General features: G+C 38.4%; 2 protein-coding genes across 2 annotated transcripts in view; both read left to right on the forward strand.

Annotated features, from left to right (window-relative positions):
• Nucleotides 1-17,041, forward strand: part of GALM (galactose mutarotase) — a 254,174-nt gene that overhangs the window by 210,959 nt on the left and 26,174 nt on the right. The window lies entirely within an intron of this gene.
• The window catches only part of ARHGEF33 (Rho guanine nucleotide exchange factor 33), a 70,278-nt gene that overhangs the window by 37,982 nt on the left and 15,255 nt on the right, over nucleotides 1-17,041 (forward strand). Inside the window, exons 5-10 of the mRNA XM_075200958.1 lie at nucleotides 1,398-1,562; nucleotides 5,365-5,486; nucleotides 8,121-8,254; nucleotides 11,732-11,791; nucleotides 13,351-13,572; nucleotides 16,563-16,692. Coding sequence (XP_075057059.1) covers nucleotides 1,398-1,562; nucleotides 5,365-5,486; nucleotides 8,121-8,254; nucleotides 11,732-11,791; nucleotides 13,351-13,572; nucleotides 16,563-16,692 — 833 coding nt within the window. The remainder of the gene's footprint in view (nucleotides 1-1,397; nucleotides 1,563-5,364; nucleotides 5,487-8,120; nucleotides 8,255-11,731; nucleotides 11,792-13,350; nucleotides 13,573-16,562; nucleotides 16,693-17,041) is intronic.

Raw genomic sequence — 17,041 nt, forward strand, 5'->3', positions numbered from 1 at the left:
GACTTTCTTGGGCGCCCTGACACCTTCTTCACAACTATTGAACCTGTCTCCTTGAAGTTCTTCATGATCCGATAAATAGTTGATTTAGGTGTAATCTTACTAGCTGCAATATCCTTGCCTGTGAAGCCCTTTTTGTGTAAAGCAATGATGACTGCACGTGTTTTCTTGCAGATAACCATGGTTACCAAAGGAAGAACAATTATTTCAAGCGCCACCTTTCTTTTAAAGCTTCCAGTCTGTTGTTCTAACTCAATCAGCATGACAGAGTGATCTCCAGTCTTTTCCTCGTCAACACTCTCACCTATGTTAACGAGAGAATCACTGATTTGATGTCAGCTGGTCCTTTTGTGGCAGGGCTGAAATGCAGTGGAAATATTGTTTTTGGGATAAAGTTCATTGTTATGGCAAAGAGGGACTTTGACATTAATTGCAATTCATCATCATTATCATCAACATTTATTTATATATCGCCAGCAAATTCCGTAGCACTTTACAATTGCAATTCTGATCACTCTTCATGACATTATGGAGTATATGCAAATTGCCATCATAAAAATTGAGGCAACAGACTTTATGAAAAATAATATTTGTGTCATTCTCAAAACTTTTGGCCATGACTGTACATACAAATATTATTATGAAAAGTTTTAGCTTTGAAGATTTAATCACCTGTATTAACTTAAGTTTATTCGGTACACCAGCACACACCATGCTCACTTTGTAAAATATATTTTTAGAGAATCTCTTGGTTCCTGCATATAGGTACTAAGGAAATCTGCAGTGGCATTATAGTAATCTCCAGAAGCATCAGCCTGAATGTATCTGGAAGAGCACATGACAGTGTCATGTGGGTATGAAGAATGATATCTAGCTAATGGTGGATCTGTGGTCAGCAATTGAAAAAAAGCAGATGACCCAAATTCTGCAGAGTAACAAATTTATGCTTAAAGGCGTTGTCCGCTTATATACAACTTGATTCACAAGCATTCAATTAACATAGACTTATTACCGCTATTATGGCTATCAGCCACTGTAGATATTGCACGTTTCATGTGAGAGTCATCTATATCAATTTCCATTGATATACAGTATGTTCCCCTTTCTTACTCCCTGAATAGATCCCATAGGTGATTAAATTTTCAAATCCAACACTTATTACACTGTTAATGATATTAACACTCACAGCTTTCTGCAGCTTGGAACTTACCACAATGTTGACTTTTGTAATGAAACTAAAATTAATATCAAGTTTCTGCCAAGAATAAGTAAGACCTATGTGCAACCCCTTGTCTGGACAAAAATATATGACTGACAAAACGAACTCTCCAATAGTTATAGTCATAGAGATTTGACCAGCATGATGTGAGGACTGTCTTCGAATTATTATATTTCTGTAGTTGCAGATCTTGGCCTCTGAACTTAAGACTGGTTTCACAGAGGCCATGCAGGAGTTGTCCCGTATACAACATGGAGAATATGCCCTGGAAGAGAAGGTCAAGAGTTGCCGCTGTACTATGGAAGAGAAGGTCACGGAGATGAAAAATTCACTCAACAATTTAAAGGTGAAAATATTCTAGTTGGGGGGGACAACAAACTAAAATAGTTTATGCAACATAAGCAGAGCCATTTTTCTTCTATGGATTATATGCTGGGAACAGACAGTGGCTATTGCTTTTTTATTATGCACTGTATAATTACTTTATATGTTTGGTATTTATATGTTTGTGTGCATACAATATGTATGCTATGCATATAGTATGATTACATAATGGCATTATTTGTTGACAAAAGATTGATATAGATTCTCTCCATAAAATCATGTGAAACTTGTACCCTGATAATTACAATAACGTCTAAAATTATATTTTGTTTTCCAATAAGTGTGAATCAAACAATTTTTCAATAATACTATATTTATAAATCTATATATAATTCAGGTGTGGACTGAGTGTTAAAGAAAAATTAACAATTTATCTTATTTTTCTGCGAAGGCAAATAAAAGTTACTGGTAACAGAACTGGTAGTGACATGGTTAATACTATGTGTGTGTGTGTGTGTGTGTGTGTGTGTGTGTGTGTGTTTCTCCTAGCACTCCAACACTCCAGATGTATTGTCAGACACACAATGGATCCTTTGTTTCCTATGTGGTCACTAGTTTGTAATAAATCAGAGATTATAAATTCCCCTGTATTGGCTTCGTCTGTTCATTTGTGCCATCGCTGTTGATTGCATACATTATTGTAATAAATGGGTAATGCTTGTTCCATTTCTAGACATTACATTTTTTTTAGCAATACAAAGTTATAACAGTACAAATGTTATTTATACAATCAACATAAGTAGTTGTGTTATTGTTATTATCTTCTATTTATAAGGCACCGTAATGGATCCATACCCGTACACAAAATTTACAGTAATGTACAACACACAAGCAGCAACGATCCACAATACATTACATTACAAAATAGATTATTAAACGAACGTTAATTATACAAAGACCAGACTTCTACTAATTAACAGATTACAAGCAGATAACTTGGTAAGGCAGATCAAGTTATTACAGGACATTGAGTGACAGTGATGTCACTCAGCCAGTTGTAATATCCAATGTGAAGTAGGCCTGGGGAAGACATGGCTAGGGAAGCAGGCCTAGCGGTACAGAAGGTGATGGAATAGTATAAGAACACAAGAAAATAGGGCCCTGCTCGTGAGAGCTTATTTCCTAAAGGGAAGGGGGAGACACAAATAGTGGCACTAAGTGGGGAGTGGAGGAGAGAGCCGAGGCAAAGGAGTTAGGGGGAGGGCTGATTTACTTGAGTAAATAAATGAGTTTTAATGGCATGCTTGAATGCTTGAAGCTTTGGAGAATAGAGACTAATCTGATAGGATGTGGGCGATCGTTCCACAGGTTAGGATCAGCTAAGGGCATAGTCCTGAAGATGGGAGTGAGAAGAGGTAATCTGTGCGGTAGTGAGGCTGCTTGCATTGGCATTAGGGGGGATTGGATGGAGCGTGGGTAGAGTAGAGGTCTGGAGATGTAGGGGGCGGGGGGTAGAGAGAGACAGCAGAGATAGAGCAACAACGATTTCAGTTTTAGAAATATTGAGTTTCAAAAAGCATTGGGGCACCCAGGATGAGAAAGTCAAGAGACAGCAGGAGACCGAGAGATGAGGGACGGGGAGAGGTCAGAGGAAGATAGATTTGAGTGTCTTCAGAGTATAGTTGGTACTTCCTGATGACACCCAGGAAGAAGGTGTATACTGAGATTATCTACTGAAGCAAACTTAGCTAATAGAGGTGGCCTAGTATCATTTTGCTAAACCTGATTCAGGTTCAAAGATGTCAACCTTACCCATCTAATCAGGGAGATATTTGTCTGCTTCTGAGCATAGCACTGACATTTTTCTCATGATCTCAATGAATTAACTAATATAAAACAAGATTTTTATATCAATTCATTAACTGTATTCAAGGTTATAAAGGTAGAGTCAGTGGTAATTTTGGAAGCAAACATCTCTTTAATTGAATGGGTCAAGTTGACATTGATTTGCTAGGTAAGCAATGGGATGTCTTATTCCAAACCCCATATACGTATTAATTTTAATTAGTTACAATGGGTCACTTAAAAACAACTGGATCCAGCACTGAGGTTTCATGTCACAGTAAGGCTTAGATCCCTAACCCAAAGAGGCTACATTCCATAATCTCTAAATGCAACCAGGGAGCATGGCAGTGCAGGGCATGATTTTATTGAAGTTCACACTAACTCTTAGGGAACATAATATATCTTGAGCTGAAGGCTTAGTCAGTGGTGCACGCAGGGGGGGGTTTCTGAGTCTCCAGAAACCCCCCCTGCGCTAACTAAGTGGCCGCTATAGCTGCACTGTCCTATACAGCAGCCGCGGCGCTGTCAAAGAAGCGTCCGCGGCGGTGCTGTAGTGTATACAGCAACTCTCGCGGGGGTGGTTTTTTTTGGGGGTCGGGGGGGAAACCCCCCCCCCCGACAATCCTCAGTTCGCGCCTGTTAGTTTTATTAAACAATTAGCATAATTATAAAATAAATCTGTACATGGTAAATATTATATCTGCCTGCAAATTTATAAAACATAGGTCATTTAGCTAGGTGATATGAAGGCTGATTTGTTACCTTTGGCTGCATATAGTGCATCCAAATTCAATTTGGGCTTTTTCTTTAATAAAATTGCCATTTTAAAAAATGGCGGCAAAGTGCCGAGAAGCTGATTAGTAAATATACCATTTAGTGTCATACAATAATAGGGCTCAATTTTTTATATAATTTTATGATTCATCAATAAATTAAAAACTACCTGTTATATGTATATATCGCAGGAGACATTTTTCCAGAACTGCTCTATATGCATTTAAGACTTGGGAGACAGATTCAGAAGTCTTTCTAGTAGTTTGACATGAAATATGGATTTTTCTTTATAAACACCATTGTGTTTTATGTAACAGCTCATTACTTATTAGTTATTAGGTACAAGGTACATATATAAATAATCTCCTTTTTTGGCATATAGAAGTACTTCTTTGTCCAGGGGTATATATCCCTGACAGCTTCCGAAGACATATTGCGGAGACACAAATTTCAGTAATTCATTTGACAGTAAGGTATGTGCAGACAGTACTTTTGGGCAATAAACTCTTTTTGTGCTTATCATTGCAGTCAGTTGTTACCCATGTACACACAAACACAGGTCAGGTTACCCATAGGAGATCACATAAAAATAATTACACTGCAAGGAACTTTCTCCCTCTTCATTAGAACAAGGACCTGCCTGTTGACTGTACTTTGTAATAGTTCAGGTGTATTTTGAAAGAACGACAACAAAAGCTTGTATATGTATGAGATCTGTTAGCCAGAATGCTTGATATTTTCCCCACAATTTGGAGCACCATGGCTACTATATACTATATTCTAATATTCAAAAATTACCTCTTTACTGCCCTTGATATACTATTAGTACAGTGCCTTACAGGGCAGTAATCATGTCAGTATGTAGGACATCTTTACCAAACAGCAACAATTATTTATATTTTGTATTTCTGGTTTTCATAACTTTCTGGACAATAAGTTTCCAGCAGGGGAGTAACTACACATGTTGACCCCATAGCAAGATTTCGAAAGCGACCCTCAAGGGGGAAGAAGCACATATACACATGGAAGACACACCACCAGCTGTGAGCCCCATAGTACCTTCACCCGTGTTACCATGGTAGTTACACCTTTGGGTTCCAGATAATGAATGGAATAGCTGTATTGTTGTCACGTACAGCGTTACTTTACACAAATATATGTAGCCGAGTGTTTTTCCTCTGCCACTAATTTTGTATGTTCCATAGGAAGAGGTCAACACTGCCATGGCAATGATTCATGCCATAATTGCTAAGCAGGAAGAGATGCAGCAGAAAATTGAACAGCTCCAACAAGAAAAGAGGAGGGAGTCCCGGAAAGTAAAAAACAAGTGAGTGGCTGCTGGCCAAGTTTTAATTAGATTAAATTTAGCACTTTAATGGTTGAAATACACATGTAATATTTGATAAGCCTATTTAACAAACACCTTAACATAGGGTGCATCTTACTTTAATCCATTTCTGTCTTTAAAGGGGATGGAAGGGGCTGGAGGATACATGGTAGGCTTAATAAAGTTTGTTTCCTACAGTTGACTTAGGGCAGGGATATCCAACAGTTGACCCTCTAATGTAGGCCTGGACAACTTCTGGCTCTTCAAGTGTTTTGAAACTTTAAGTCCCAGCATACCTTGATGGGTATCAGCTGGCAAAGCATGTTGGGGCTTGTAGTTTCACAACACCCTGAGAGCCACAGGTTGTCCAGGAGTGCTCCTATGAAGTTATGTGGACTTCAGTCTCCTTTACAACTTCCCAAAATACTGTGCCACATTTATTCTGCTCAGTCCCAACTGCACTCATCTATTTATACATTTTTTGGAGTAAAAATGTAAAAAAAATGAATAAAGTATAAATGTAGGAGGAAGCAATTTGGATATCGCTAATCCTGTGAGTATTTTTAAACTAATTATGAAAAATGTCCATTATTCCTCACATTAATAATCAGGTCACCCTGTCTCTAATTAGAAGTAATCCACACTAGGCATGAGAGCATTTGACTTCTTTTCAGGAAGGTGGGAATTATAAACTAATTATAATCTAAAACGTATAACTTTATAAATTGTCTTTCATATTTTTTTAATAAGTTATATCTTTACAAAGCTATTACAGGGGAAAAAAGCTTTTAGTACTGAGATACAAGCAGAGTCATTGCTTTGTGGTAAGTTTTGTAGGAATCCGTGGTTAGGTGTAGAAAAGGATCCACAGCCAGTCAAGTTGCGTCCTCCCAGTCATAGATACATCTTATAGTTATAGACAGGGATGGAGCTACCATTAGCCAATCCTGGGGCGTGAATGTTTAGGGTGTGCCTAAAACTGTGAATGAGTGAAATAATGTCATTCATCCAGTGATTTTAAACTCCTGTGGTGCCCCCACATGGAGCTCTAGCTACTGACATGAAAGGGAACCAACCAGAGCCTCTTACATGTAATGCTGCAGACCGCTGCTCATCCATTTTCCGCCTGCCAAGGGAAGAAGCAGCGGGAAGGGGGTTTCCGAGTGGGGGGCTTCCCCCCAGGCTTGCGCTGGTCCTGGGTATGGCTGAAGTGTAATTATACATAAAAGTACAAAGACCAGTCAAACAAATTATCCATTGCCCTATCTAACAGAAAAATGTACAAATGTACAATATCACAGGTGCATTGTCGTACTAATATCAGTTTATTACTATGCATAAAGTGATTATTAGTAATATATTGTACTCTTAGCATTTATGACATAGTTGACTTGTATTGACTGGGACTTGTTTTTGCTATTTGTACTGTTTTTACCCACAACCCCAACTATTCTTATGTGTGCGAAAAATAACTGTGCACAATTGTAAAAGCTGCTGCTGGCTCTGGGATTCCACCCTTTCACTGCCACACCGGAGATCACATATATATATTATAGGAAGGACGCAAAAAAAGAAGAAAAAAATCCATAGATCAAGTGTGTTTTCAAACTTTTAATCAGAAGATAAAAATGCACTCACAGGAAAGTGTTATGGGCCACGGCTGTTTGATAAGCTTCTAGAACCAGACTGGTAGAGACCTTAACCTATAGCAGCCGTCTTTCCCGTAGAACTGGTTTGTTGGAGGTACTCCGATGCCCCCAGGACTTAACTCTATAGTAGTAGAAGCTTATCAGAACAAACCGCAGAGTCAGGTAGAGAAAGAACTGGAGGCAGATACCAGAGACAGTCCAAAGGTCAAGGATTGGATAGCTGAGGGACAGTAAAAAGGTCAGGGCAAGTAGCAAACACGGGTAATCCAAAAACATGCTATGGTCAAGGGGCACAGGAGTTCAAGCAGAGTCCAGAGTCAAGCCAAAGGGTCACAACAGGGAAACAATACAAGGTAGCTGAAGATACACAGAAACAGGGGAGCTGGTCAACAATGTGTACAGGCACAGAGATCGCTATGACCGTCAGGGAGGCTAAGACCTCCTTTCCTTATATACATAGGGGGCCAATCAAAAGCAGGGGACGCAACTGACATAATCAGCTTCAGAGGGCTGTAATTAATTAAACTTATTTAGGCACGCACCTGGATGCTCATCATGCCGGGACGCGGCGTTACACTGACACAGCATCTCCACCATTGTCATGGCGACGGCCAGGATGCAAACAGTGAGCCACGGCGGCTTGGGGCACTGCTGCGGCTTGTAACAGAAAGTTATAGCATGTGGAAGTTATTTTGAAGGCTGAGCTAATATTCAGATTCTGTTGATATTTTGTTTGCTAAGTGACATGGTAAAGGTAATAATAATCCCCATTTTTCATTTCTTATGTTCCCTGGATATTTTCCATGCATGATTCTTCTGTATGTGTAACAAGTTTTGAAAATGTTAGTTTTTCGTTAACTGTCAAGATTCCAGACTGTTCTTAACAGGGTATTGAATGTCAGAGATTACAAAGAGAGCTTTAGGTTTCCAATATGGATTTCCTAATTCAAAAATGTCTTTTAAGTGTTGTTGTTGTTCCCAGAAGGATCCAGAAAGAAGAGCACACAGCCCAAACACAAGTCCCACAGAACAGCACCTTCCAGACAGCCAATCACTCTGAATCAATGATAGTCAATCATCAATATAACAACCTAGTACAGACTTCACCTTATAAGAAAGGTACTGTGAGAACTTACAGTGTATTTGTATCTTTGTATATTGTTAGTTTTTCCTACATTGTCCTATGTTGATTTGTGTATGGGTAGCTGTAGGCCTGGATTTCTAAATTTTCCTCATTACACCCTTTGCCGCAGGATTCCATGATCCAACCTCCGTCACGTCCCACACGTCATGTGTATAAAACACATTCCATTATAGATTTTTAAGCTGGCACTAATAATGTATATAAGGAAATATCACTAAATTACACTTGTGCTACATCATTCCACAATCCTATACTGCATTGTATTTGAAAATATACAATTCATGAAAGTTATAGTCTATGAATAGAGCAGGGATGAAGCACAATTCAGTCTACTGTATGGTGTGGTCGGGGTACAACTAGAAACACTAAAGGACAAATTCAGTGAGAGAAACAGGCAAAATTAGACAGCCACATGCAGAACAATAGGAATATTTTTCTGAATGGTTTTAAAAATTTCACTCATCCCAATTGTATGGGATAAAGACCATGTAAAATGAAGGTGGTGTTTTATACACAATGCACTCAAAAAAGGTGAAAGCTATGGGAATCACACTATTCCTTTTTAATAAAATAGACACATATTAATAAGTGTATTAAATCCTGCAAATCATGTAGTGAATATTAACGGCATTGTTTTCTGTATTCTACATGAAGACATGAGAACTAACGTCATAAAATAAAAAAAGAGAAGAATAAGCCATAGTTATAGCAGCTAATGGCTCTAGCGTCTGGAATGGAGAGTCCCCTGGCAAATGTGCTGTGGTGTCCTGTGCACAGGTGCTGTACCCTGAAGATGGGCTGCCCAGTTATAAACTTTGAGGTCAGGGAACACCCTACCACCACAAATTTTGGGTTTCTTGAGGAGTGCTATGCGGACTCTGGGAGACCTGTTGGTCCAGACAAATTTAGCCAAGCACGTTGAGAAAGGAACTCTGAAAATTTTCATTGCGATGATCCTGCCCTGCCACAATATAATTAGGGAACACCAGGTTTATAGATACAATTTTAACTTAGCAAAAACGCCCAGATATTTCTCCTGGTAAAGGGACTCATAAGACAAGGTGATAGGAACACCTAGATATTTAAATCTATTTCTCTGCCACCTAAAACTAAATTGGGAGGTGACAGAGTAACTCTAGTGAGGGGAGGCGTATAGCCTCTGATTTTGCAATATTAACTTTGTAGCCTGAGAGGTTGCTTTTGTATTCCATGACACTAAATAGGTTAGGAAAATAGATTCTCGGCTGCTGGAGAGTCAACAAAATGTTATCTGTGAAAAGAGACAGTTAACTTGTCTACACCCCTTTATTAGGGTCTACACCCCTATATTAGTGGAGGCTCGAATGGTAACCGTCAGAGGCAGCTACTATTAAAGCCTTTATGAGGATAAAAATGAGAGGAGATAGAGAGCAGCCCTGGCTTGTGCCATTTCTGATAGTGATGAGGTCCGAGGGAGAACCATTGACCATAATCTTTACAGAGGTGTGGGAGTAAAAAACATGTACACCCAATAGAAATGGACTGGAAAAGCCATAGTGCACTAAACTGTGAGACATGAAGTGCCAAGATATTCTATCAAAGGATTTTTCCACATCCAACAATAGAATAACTGATGGAGGTTTCCTAGAATTAAGGATGTGGATAATATAAATGGTTCTTCTCATGTTGTCCCTAGCTTGTCTACCAGAAACAAAGCCTACCAGTATATAATGGACCAGGGCAGGGAGAATAGAATTCAATTACTGATTACTAGAATTTTATCATAAAGCTTAATGTCATTATTGAGTAGGAAAGTTGTGCGATAAATTGCATAGCTGTGAACATGCTTCCGTTCTTTGGGGATAAGGGTATATATATATATATATATAAAAAGTTAGCACTGCTCCTCACTTTTATGTGTATGTGTTCAAACAATAGGTGGCAGTAAAAAGCTGTAACACAACCGATAACTGTACTGAAATACATTTGATGTAGCTATATGCTACTATTTTATATATAACAGGCTAACACTGCTCCTCACTTTTGTAAATACTTACACATAACTCACAAACAAATTTGGTAAAATGTTTGCAAATTATTTTTGCGTACTTGACTATTCATACTGACTAGATTTTCCTAATTTCTTGGGCATTTTTTGTTTGGTTTATTTAGGTTTTTTGTGTGGCAGTTACCATTCTAGCCATTCGTTGTATTTGCACTTAGTGTTAAATTAATAGGAATATACTAATTAATTTAAGCAACAAAGTGTAACTGTGAGGCCACCTATAAGGCAAATGTCTGCTGTGGGAGCAACTGCACAGCAAGACACAGCAAAAGGCGAAGGGCGGAGCGGGATAAAGCCCGACAACAAACTATGACTGATGACCAAAGTGAATGTGAACATGATTACTATTGCCATTCAAATCTGACTCCTCAGGAAATTGCCCGTCACAGAGAAAATAACTGAAGAGCAACCAGGACAGAACTAATATCACTTCAACGCCTACAAATTCAGCGAACAAGTTGCCACGCCATTCTTGATGTCGATAGCTTTGATGAAACAATTATTAATGCTCATAACTGTGTTCCATAAGCAGTATTGTGAATTTTGTGGCTGAGAAGCCATCTCACAAACTATTCAATCAATGCTGCCACAAGAGTAAAGTCAAATTGGGTGCAAAAGGGTCCACAATGATCTTACTCTTATTTTTTTCTGTCATTTTGTTGGGATTTTAACTAGTCCTGTTAGTAATATGAAGTAGCTCTCATGTTTCGTGTGGTTCCAAAAAATAAAAGTTTCATATTTACTATATTATTGCAAGATTTAATATACACATACATAGAATACAAAGCAAAAAATAGAAGCGCCACACATAGTGTATCAAAACAAAATATCAATAGTTAAAAGTGTATATTGTGATATAGCCAAGCATCAAAAAACAAAACTGGAACTCGAAAAGAGAACAACATAGTTTAGTATGTTCTTTTTAGAACATAGAACACTTAATTCTTATCAATATGAACATACCAGGTTATCCTGTCTTTAAGACATATATCAAACTGGCAGCCAATCAAAGTATATCTTTAATATATATAAAAACATCCAATGCTCGCACATTCAAACTATAGTAACAAAGTTATCTAAATTCCTCAAATCAGCAGAGATTTTCCAGCGGGAATACGAACTTGTGGCCAGGAAGTAAGTCCCAGTAACACTGTAACTGGGTCCAACAGATCAAACCCAACGCATTTCATCACACTGACTTTATCAAGCTAACAGTTTATATATATATATATATATTTTACAGATATATTTTGATTGGCAGTCTGTTTGATCTGTGTTATTAAAACTGTCTTACATTCTCTACGTGTAACAAGCTAAGTTGTTACTTCTGGTGTCAGTAACATTGATACTATTGCAGTGAATGGTGTGTACTCTCTCATACATACTTCTTAATTTTACTTCAATGCAGCACCTGCATCCAGGTCAGTAAGTGCTGGGAGTGAAAGCAATATAGCAGTTACCAACACAAGTGAGTACAAAGCGTCTGGCTTCTTTGTAGTCTTTGGATGATATGAAAATTTTTCCACACTGATTCCACCCTAACATATTGTCTCTTTTTATGTCTCATTTGAACATTTATTGTGTCTCATTTAAAAGTTATTGGCACTGAGAACTGTCTGGTAAATGGAAGGCTGAGAATGATTGACATTCTGTTCTCCTAAGAGCTGGAGCACACAGGGTAAAACACACTTACAGGATTAGAGATGAGTGAATTCACAGTAATTTGATTCACCGATTGGCTTCTTATTCCCATTGTTGAGGACAGCTTAGTAAAATGCAGTATTTCTTCATGCAGAATAGTTCAGTATACTGACTTTAATTCATCACATCATTTTCCATGCTATAGCAGCAAACCATCTGATTGCCCAGCATTCCAATGGCTTCAGTTTATTTGAATTTTTAGTACTAATTTCATTCATTGGTCTGACCTTACAATATGCATCCAAAATCTGAAATTATTCAAACCAGTTTGCTTCCTCCCTAGGACTATACCACACATATTTCTCGTGTAATAGATATATCCATTTTTATGTTTCACATACAGCTTAAAAACATCTCTGATATTAGAAAAGTTTACGGATTTAATATAACATAAACACTTTCTTACACAGAGACTTGAAGATCTGAAAACCATTGTCCAAAGTGCAAGACCCGATTTACCATTTTGTAGGACATATTAGGGTCGCTGGCAATAAATGAATATTGAGGCAATGGAAAAAGTTACAGAAATATTTTCTTGATAAATTGCACAGCTCACACGAGCTTAGACCAATCCTAACATCTCAGTGTGATAAAGGAAAACATGGCTGACAAATAAGATTCTCCATGAAGTACAAGAGTGTAGCATTCCACCATTTTGCTTTATTTTACCGTACACATACTTATGCTGAAGACATGACTGCCCTGTATAAAACATGAGATAATACCACCCTGATGCTTAATGAGCAGTTAAGGTTAATGTCTCATGCTATGGGCCGGATTAAGGGAATGGAGGCTCCCGGGCTAAGGGTACTGTGAGGCCCCCATCCCTATATATATATATAATAGAGCATAATATAAAGCTGTGAGGTCCCCCTGTGATACCCCTCCCCCCCCCCTCGAGCGCTTACCTCTTATTCCTGATCTGTCTTCACTGTCTGCAGGCTGCAGGCATTCTTCCGTCACTCCCTGTAGTGCATCCGCGATGCGCAGTATGCTGCTTACTTAGAGACTATGACTCATAGTCTCACGAGATCTCCTCAGTGAGATTACTGTGCACTGCGGAAGCACTACAGTGGCAGTAGGCAGCTAACAGCATAACATTTGCTGTTAGCTGCCTGCCATTCTCCTTGATCAGCTGACAGTCGGAGCCGAGGGCGGGGACGCCCCGACCTGATGAGTGCTGGCAGCCCCCCCAGATTCCCGAGGCCTCTCGGCTCTAGCCCAGTTAGACCTTGGGTTAATCCGGCCCTGTATGTGCTACATATATGCAAGTCCTAGATAGATTTGATCTTTATTTTAATAATGCTTATTTGTTCTTCTAAGCAGCTCGGGCAACTCATGAAGAAACAGACGAGAGTTTCAAGTCTTCAGTATCAATTGAAGCACAGTCAAGAGTGTATATGCCTTCCCTTATCTGGAGACAGCCCAAAGAAGGGAGGGAGTGGGATGAGGAGAGTTCTTCAAAGGAACAAACAGACAGGATAAGAGAGCCAGTGCAGAGCAGAACCGCCCCTGTGGAGACTGTCCTAAGCGAGCCCAGTGTCTTTGGTAAACTATTAATAATTATTAATAATAGTACAGTCATTGATGTTAAAGTGCAATCTATATTCTTTGGAGACTGAGGATAACCATATAGTCTTCAGACAAGCTTATAATATTCCTCAACCACCCTCTTAACCTCACTACATTACCCTATTACCACCCGTTATACAACTACCCCTTGACCAACATTGTTGTGTGACAGGATCATTTAGCTTATGAGTCACTTTTACCTTTGCAGTCTGGCTGGGCCGACTGCAAATGTAGACTTAACCTCATGTGTCAAATTCCCATTGTCCAATAGATTGTAAGCTTGCAGGCAGGGCCTTCTCACCTCTTTGTCTGTTTTACCCAGTTTGTTTATTAGTTTACTATGTTTGTCCCCAATTGTAAAGCACTACGGAATATGATGGCACTATATAAATAAATGATGATGGTGATGATAGTCTTATATAGGATCATGCATGTGATGAAGCAAAGTGAGTACCTTGTGTTAGGTAGCAGATTGCAGAGCTGGAAAAATAGCACTCAGTGCAAAGTGTTTAACATGACATAAATTGGCGTACTTCCATCTCGGCATCAGGCCCTTTGTGTGATGTAACATCCTAGTATGAACTCTTCTTCTGTGGTTGAATGATGAAATTACCATTATATTTCAGCAGTAATATGATATTTCCAATTATTATTGATTTAAGAAAATATGATTTTCCAGACTGGCAAACTAACCTTTATTGAACAATGGTAAAATAGACCCAGTCATTGCCTGTGATAAAGGACACATTTTTATACATGTATTTGTAACAAACAATATAGTTATATGGCTATGTTGATATTGTTGTTATATATATTTTTGTTAGTGTAAGTGTATAAATTATATGTGTGTTCAGCTTGATTAAGAAATATTTAAAAATGTGATAATGATAGAAGTGAAAAATATTATAGTGTTTCATGTAATAAGGAGGTTTTCCAGCTTCATTAGCGACTTCATGGCCACCAAATGCTTATCTATATACTGTGTCCTAACAGGTTGTAGATAAGTGTACTGCTGTGATGTCAACCAGTTTATTCTACTATTCTACTATGCTGAGCCTGGCTGTCACTGCCTGTCACTGGTTCCAATGTTCTGCCTTAGAACTGTTTGTTTCATTTTTGTCTGAGTGCTTCTTTGTTAATGTGGAAGCACTGCAGGCAACATAACTGTGATGTCATAGAGACTTCCTCCATTAGGAGACACTATCCAGGTACTGGTTATGGAAGGCGGCTGGAATTCAGATTTTACTTGCTAGGGCAACATACCTCCCAACAATTGAACTTTTCAAATTGGTGCAGTGATACTGTAGCATGGCTGTGTCAAAAGCTCCCTACATTGTGGTGCACACCATTGGTAGGTGCATGTACTCACTGAGATGGAGAAATGAGGAATGAGTACGAGAATTAGTAGATGATCCGCCAAGTGCTGTTCAAAGTGCACACTTACTCTCTGCTCTCCACCAACGCAGTATTCAAGAGTGAAAACGGCTGCTCACCCTTCCACAGAACACCCAAAAATACACCTTATTCATCCATTTGTATTATTTAATAATCTCGCTCTGCAAAACAAAATCTTGATTTTTGCATGGGTCTACAAATCTATCCGCTTCAATGTGTCTAGTCTTCACTCCTATCGGCTAGTAAAAACATTTATACCGCTGCAAACACTGCCATATTGTCCCACAAACCCATGCACTTTGCCGGAAAACAACACACATACATGAATCTATGCATGTGATGTCACCAAAGAGAATTTAGCATGTTTGTGCATCGTAAGTTCCCTCCAGTGTGTGAATTGCTAGGATATATATTTTTGTCTTTTTAGTTTTCTCACCACTTCTAAAAAGTTTGAAACGTCAAAACAAAGTAATCAATTATTTCTACCCCCAGCCTTGTTGATTTTGAGAGTACTGTAGTTGGACTCTCAAATTAATATATTAGTAAGTTTCTCATAACATCTTAGGCCTGATTCATTAAGGAAAGTAAGGCAAAAAAATTAGTATGTTTTCTCCTGGAAAAATCCCATGTTGCAATGCAAGGGGTGCAAATTAGTTTATTATTTTGCAGATAAGTTAAATTAAATGCTGGCTGTTTTTTAATGTAGCACACAAAATTGATAGCTTAATTTGTACACCGAAATTTAAAGTTGATCTAGAACATGCCTTACCCCAACTATAAATCTGTCATCACATTTTAAATTGCCTCCCCCTCCAATGCAACATGGTTTATCCAAGGTGCAAAGTTACTGATTTTTTTGCTTTCTTTGCTCTCCTTAATGAATCAGGGCCCTTTTGTTTTAAAGATAACACAAAACGTGTTGCAGCCCAGAAACATTTGCACTCCACAGTATACTCATTATAAATATATTATTTTAGTTAGGTAAATGGGTACACAGGAAATGGTGTAAGACATAGCAACCAGTACTGTTATAACTGTCACTTCTCTTGTCCAGTTCACAATATGAAAGTAAGTGTGTGACTGATGTCTATGGGCTATATGTCTTATTTTCTGTGCATCCCATTCATAAATTTCCATTTGTGTCTATTAGTTGTTTTAAATGCACATTCTCAAGGACATAAAGTCACAATCTCAGCACTATTAATACCCACAACAGTTCTGCAAAGTGCTTTGGGATCCTCAGAAGTAAGTCACAAATACAGCACAGTCATTATCAAGTGTCAGCCTCCGTCCTCAAGGTATTCTGGTGATAGAAAATTAAACCCGACTGTGCTTTCTGTCCTGGTAGACTATAAGAAGTGGGAGAAGCATTATTGTTTTCTTTCAAGTTACCTTCATAAACATTAAAGCTTTTGACCCCTCCGCTCCCCAATTTAACTAGTATAACTGTGTGATTATATATTAAATGTCAAACATTGTGGCTCTCATAGTAGAACAAATACCTGCAGTGCTGTACATATTCATTTTGTGTGTGTAACATGTAACTTATTTTACATGTTTGTAATATAAAGCAAGAAGGCAAAGTGCTGCCAAAGACCTTCTGGAATCGGAGAGGAAATATGTCCTGAACTTGTCTCATATCCTAAAGATCAGAGCCACCTTACAAGGGTCCGATATCAAGAGGACCACTAAGGAGAGAAGGTACTGTACTTTCCCTACTCACATTTTCTGGTAATGTAATGCATATATAACATATGTGTGTGTACATACATATATATATATGTGTGTATATATATTTATATATATATATATGTATTATATATCTACTATATAAATGCCTAGTGGCGTGTGTGGAAAAAAAAACAAACCAAGCTGCAGCGCCACCTGCTGGGCAGAGTTAAACACTGACCTATATATTTCTTGAAGGAGAAGTGACAGTTGGGAGTGGTTGGTGGTTGCCGGGGGTGACAGTGGGGAGTTTTTAACACCTTAAGTAGCTTGATGAAGGATGTGGCGATGAAGATGAAGGATGAGGTGATGGAGAAGAATG

The sequence above is a fragment of the Mixophyes fleayi genome, chromosome 3 (assembly GCF_038048845.1).
Source record: "Mixophyes fleayi isolate aMixFle1 chromosome 3, aMixFle1.hap1, whole genome shotgun sequence".
In the NCBI taxonomy this organism is placed as follows: Eukaryota; Metazoa; Chordata; class Amphibia; order Anura; family Limnodynastidae; genus Mixophyes; species Mixophyes fleayi.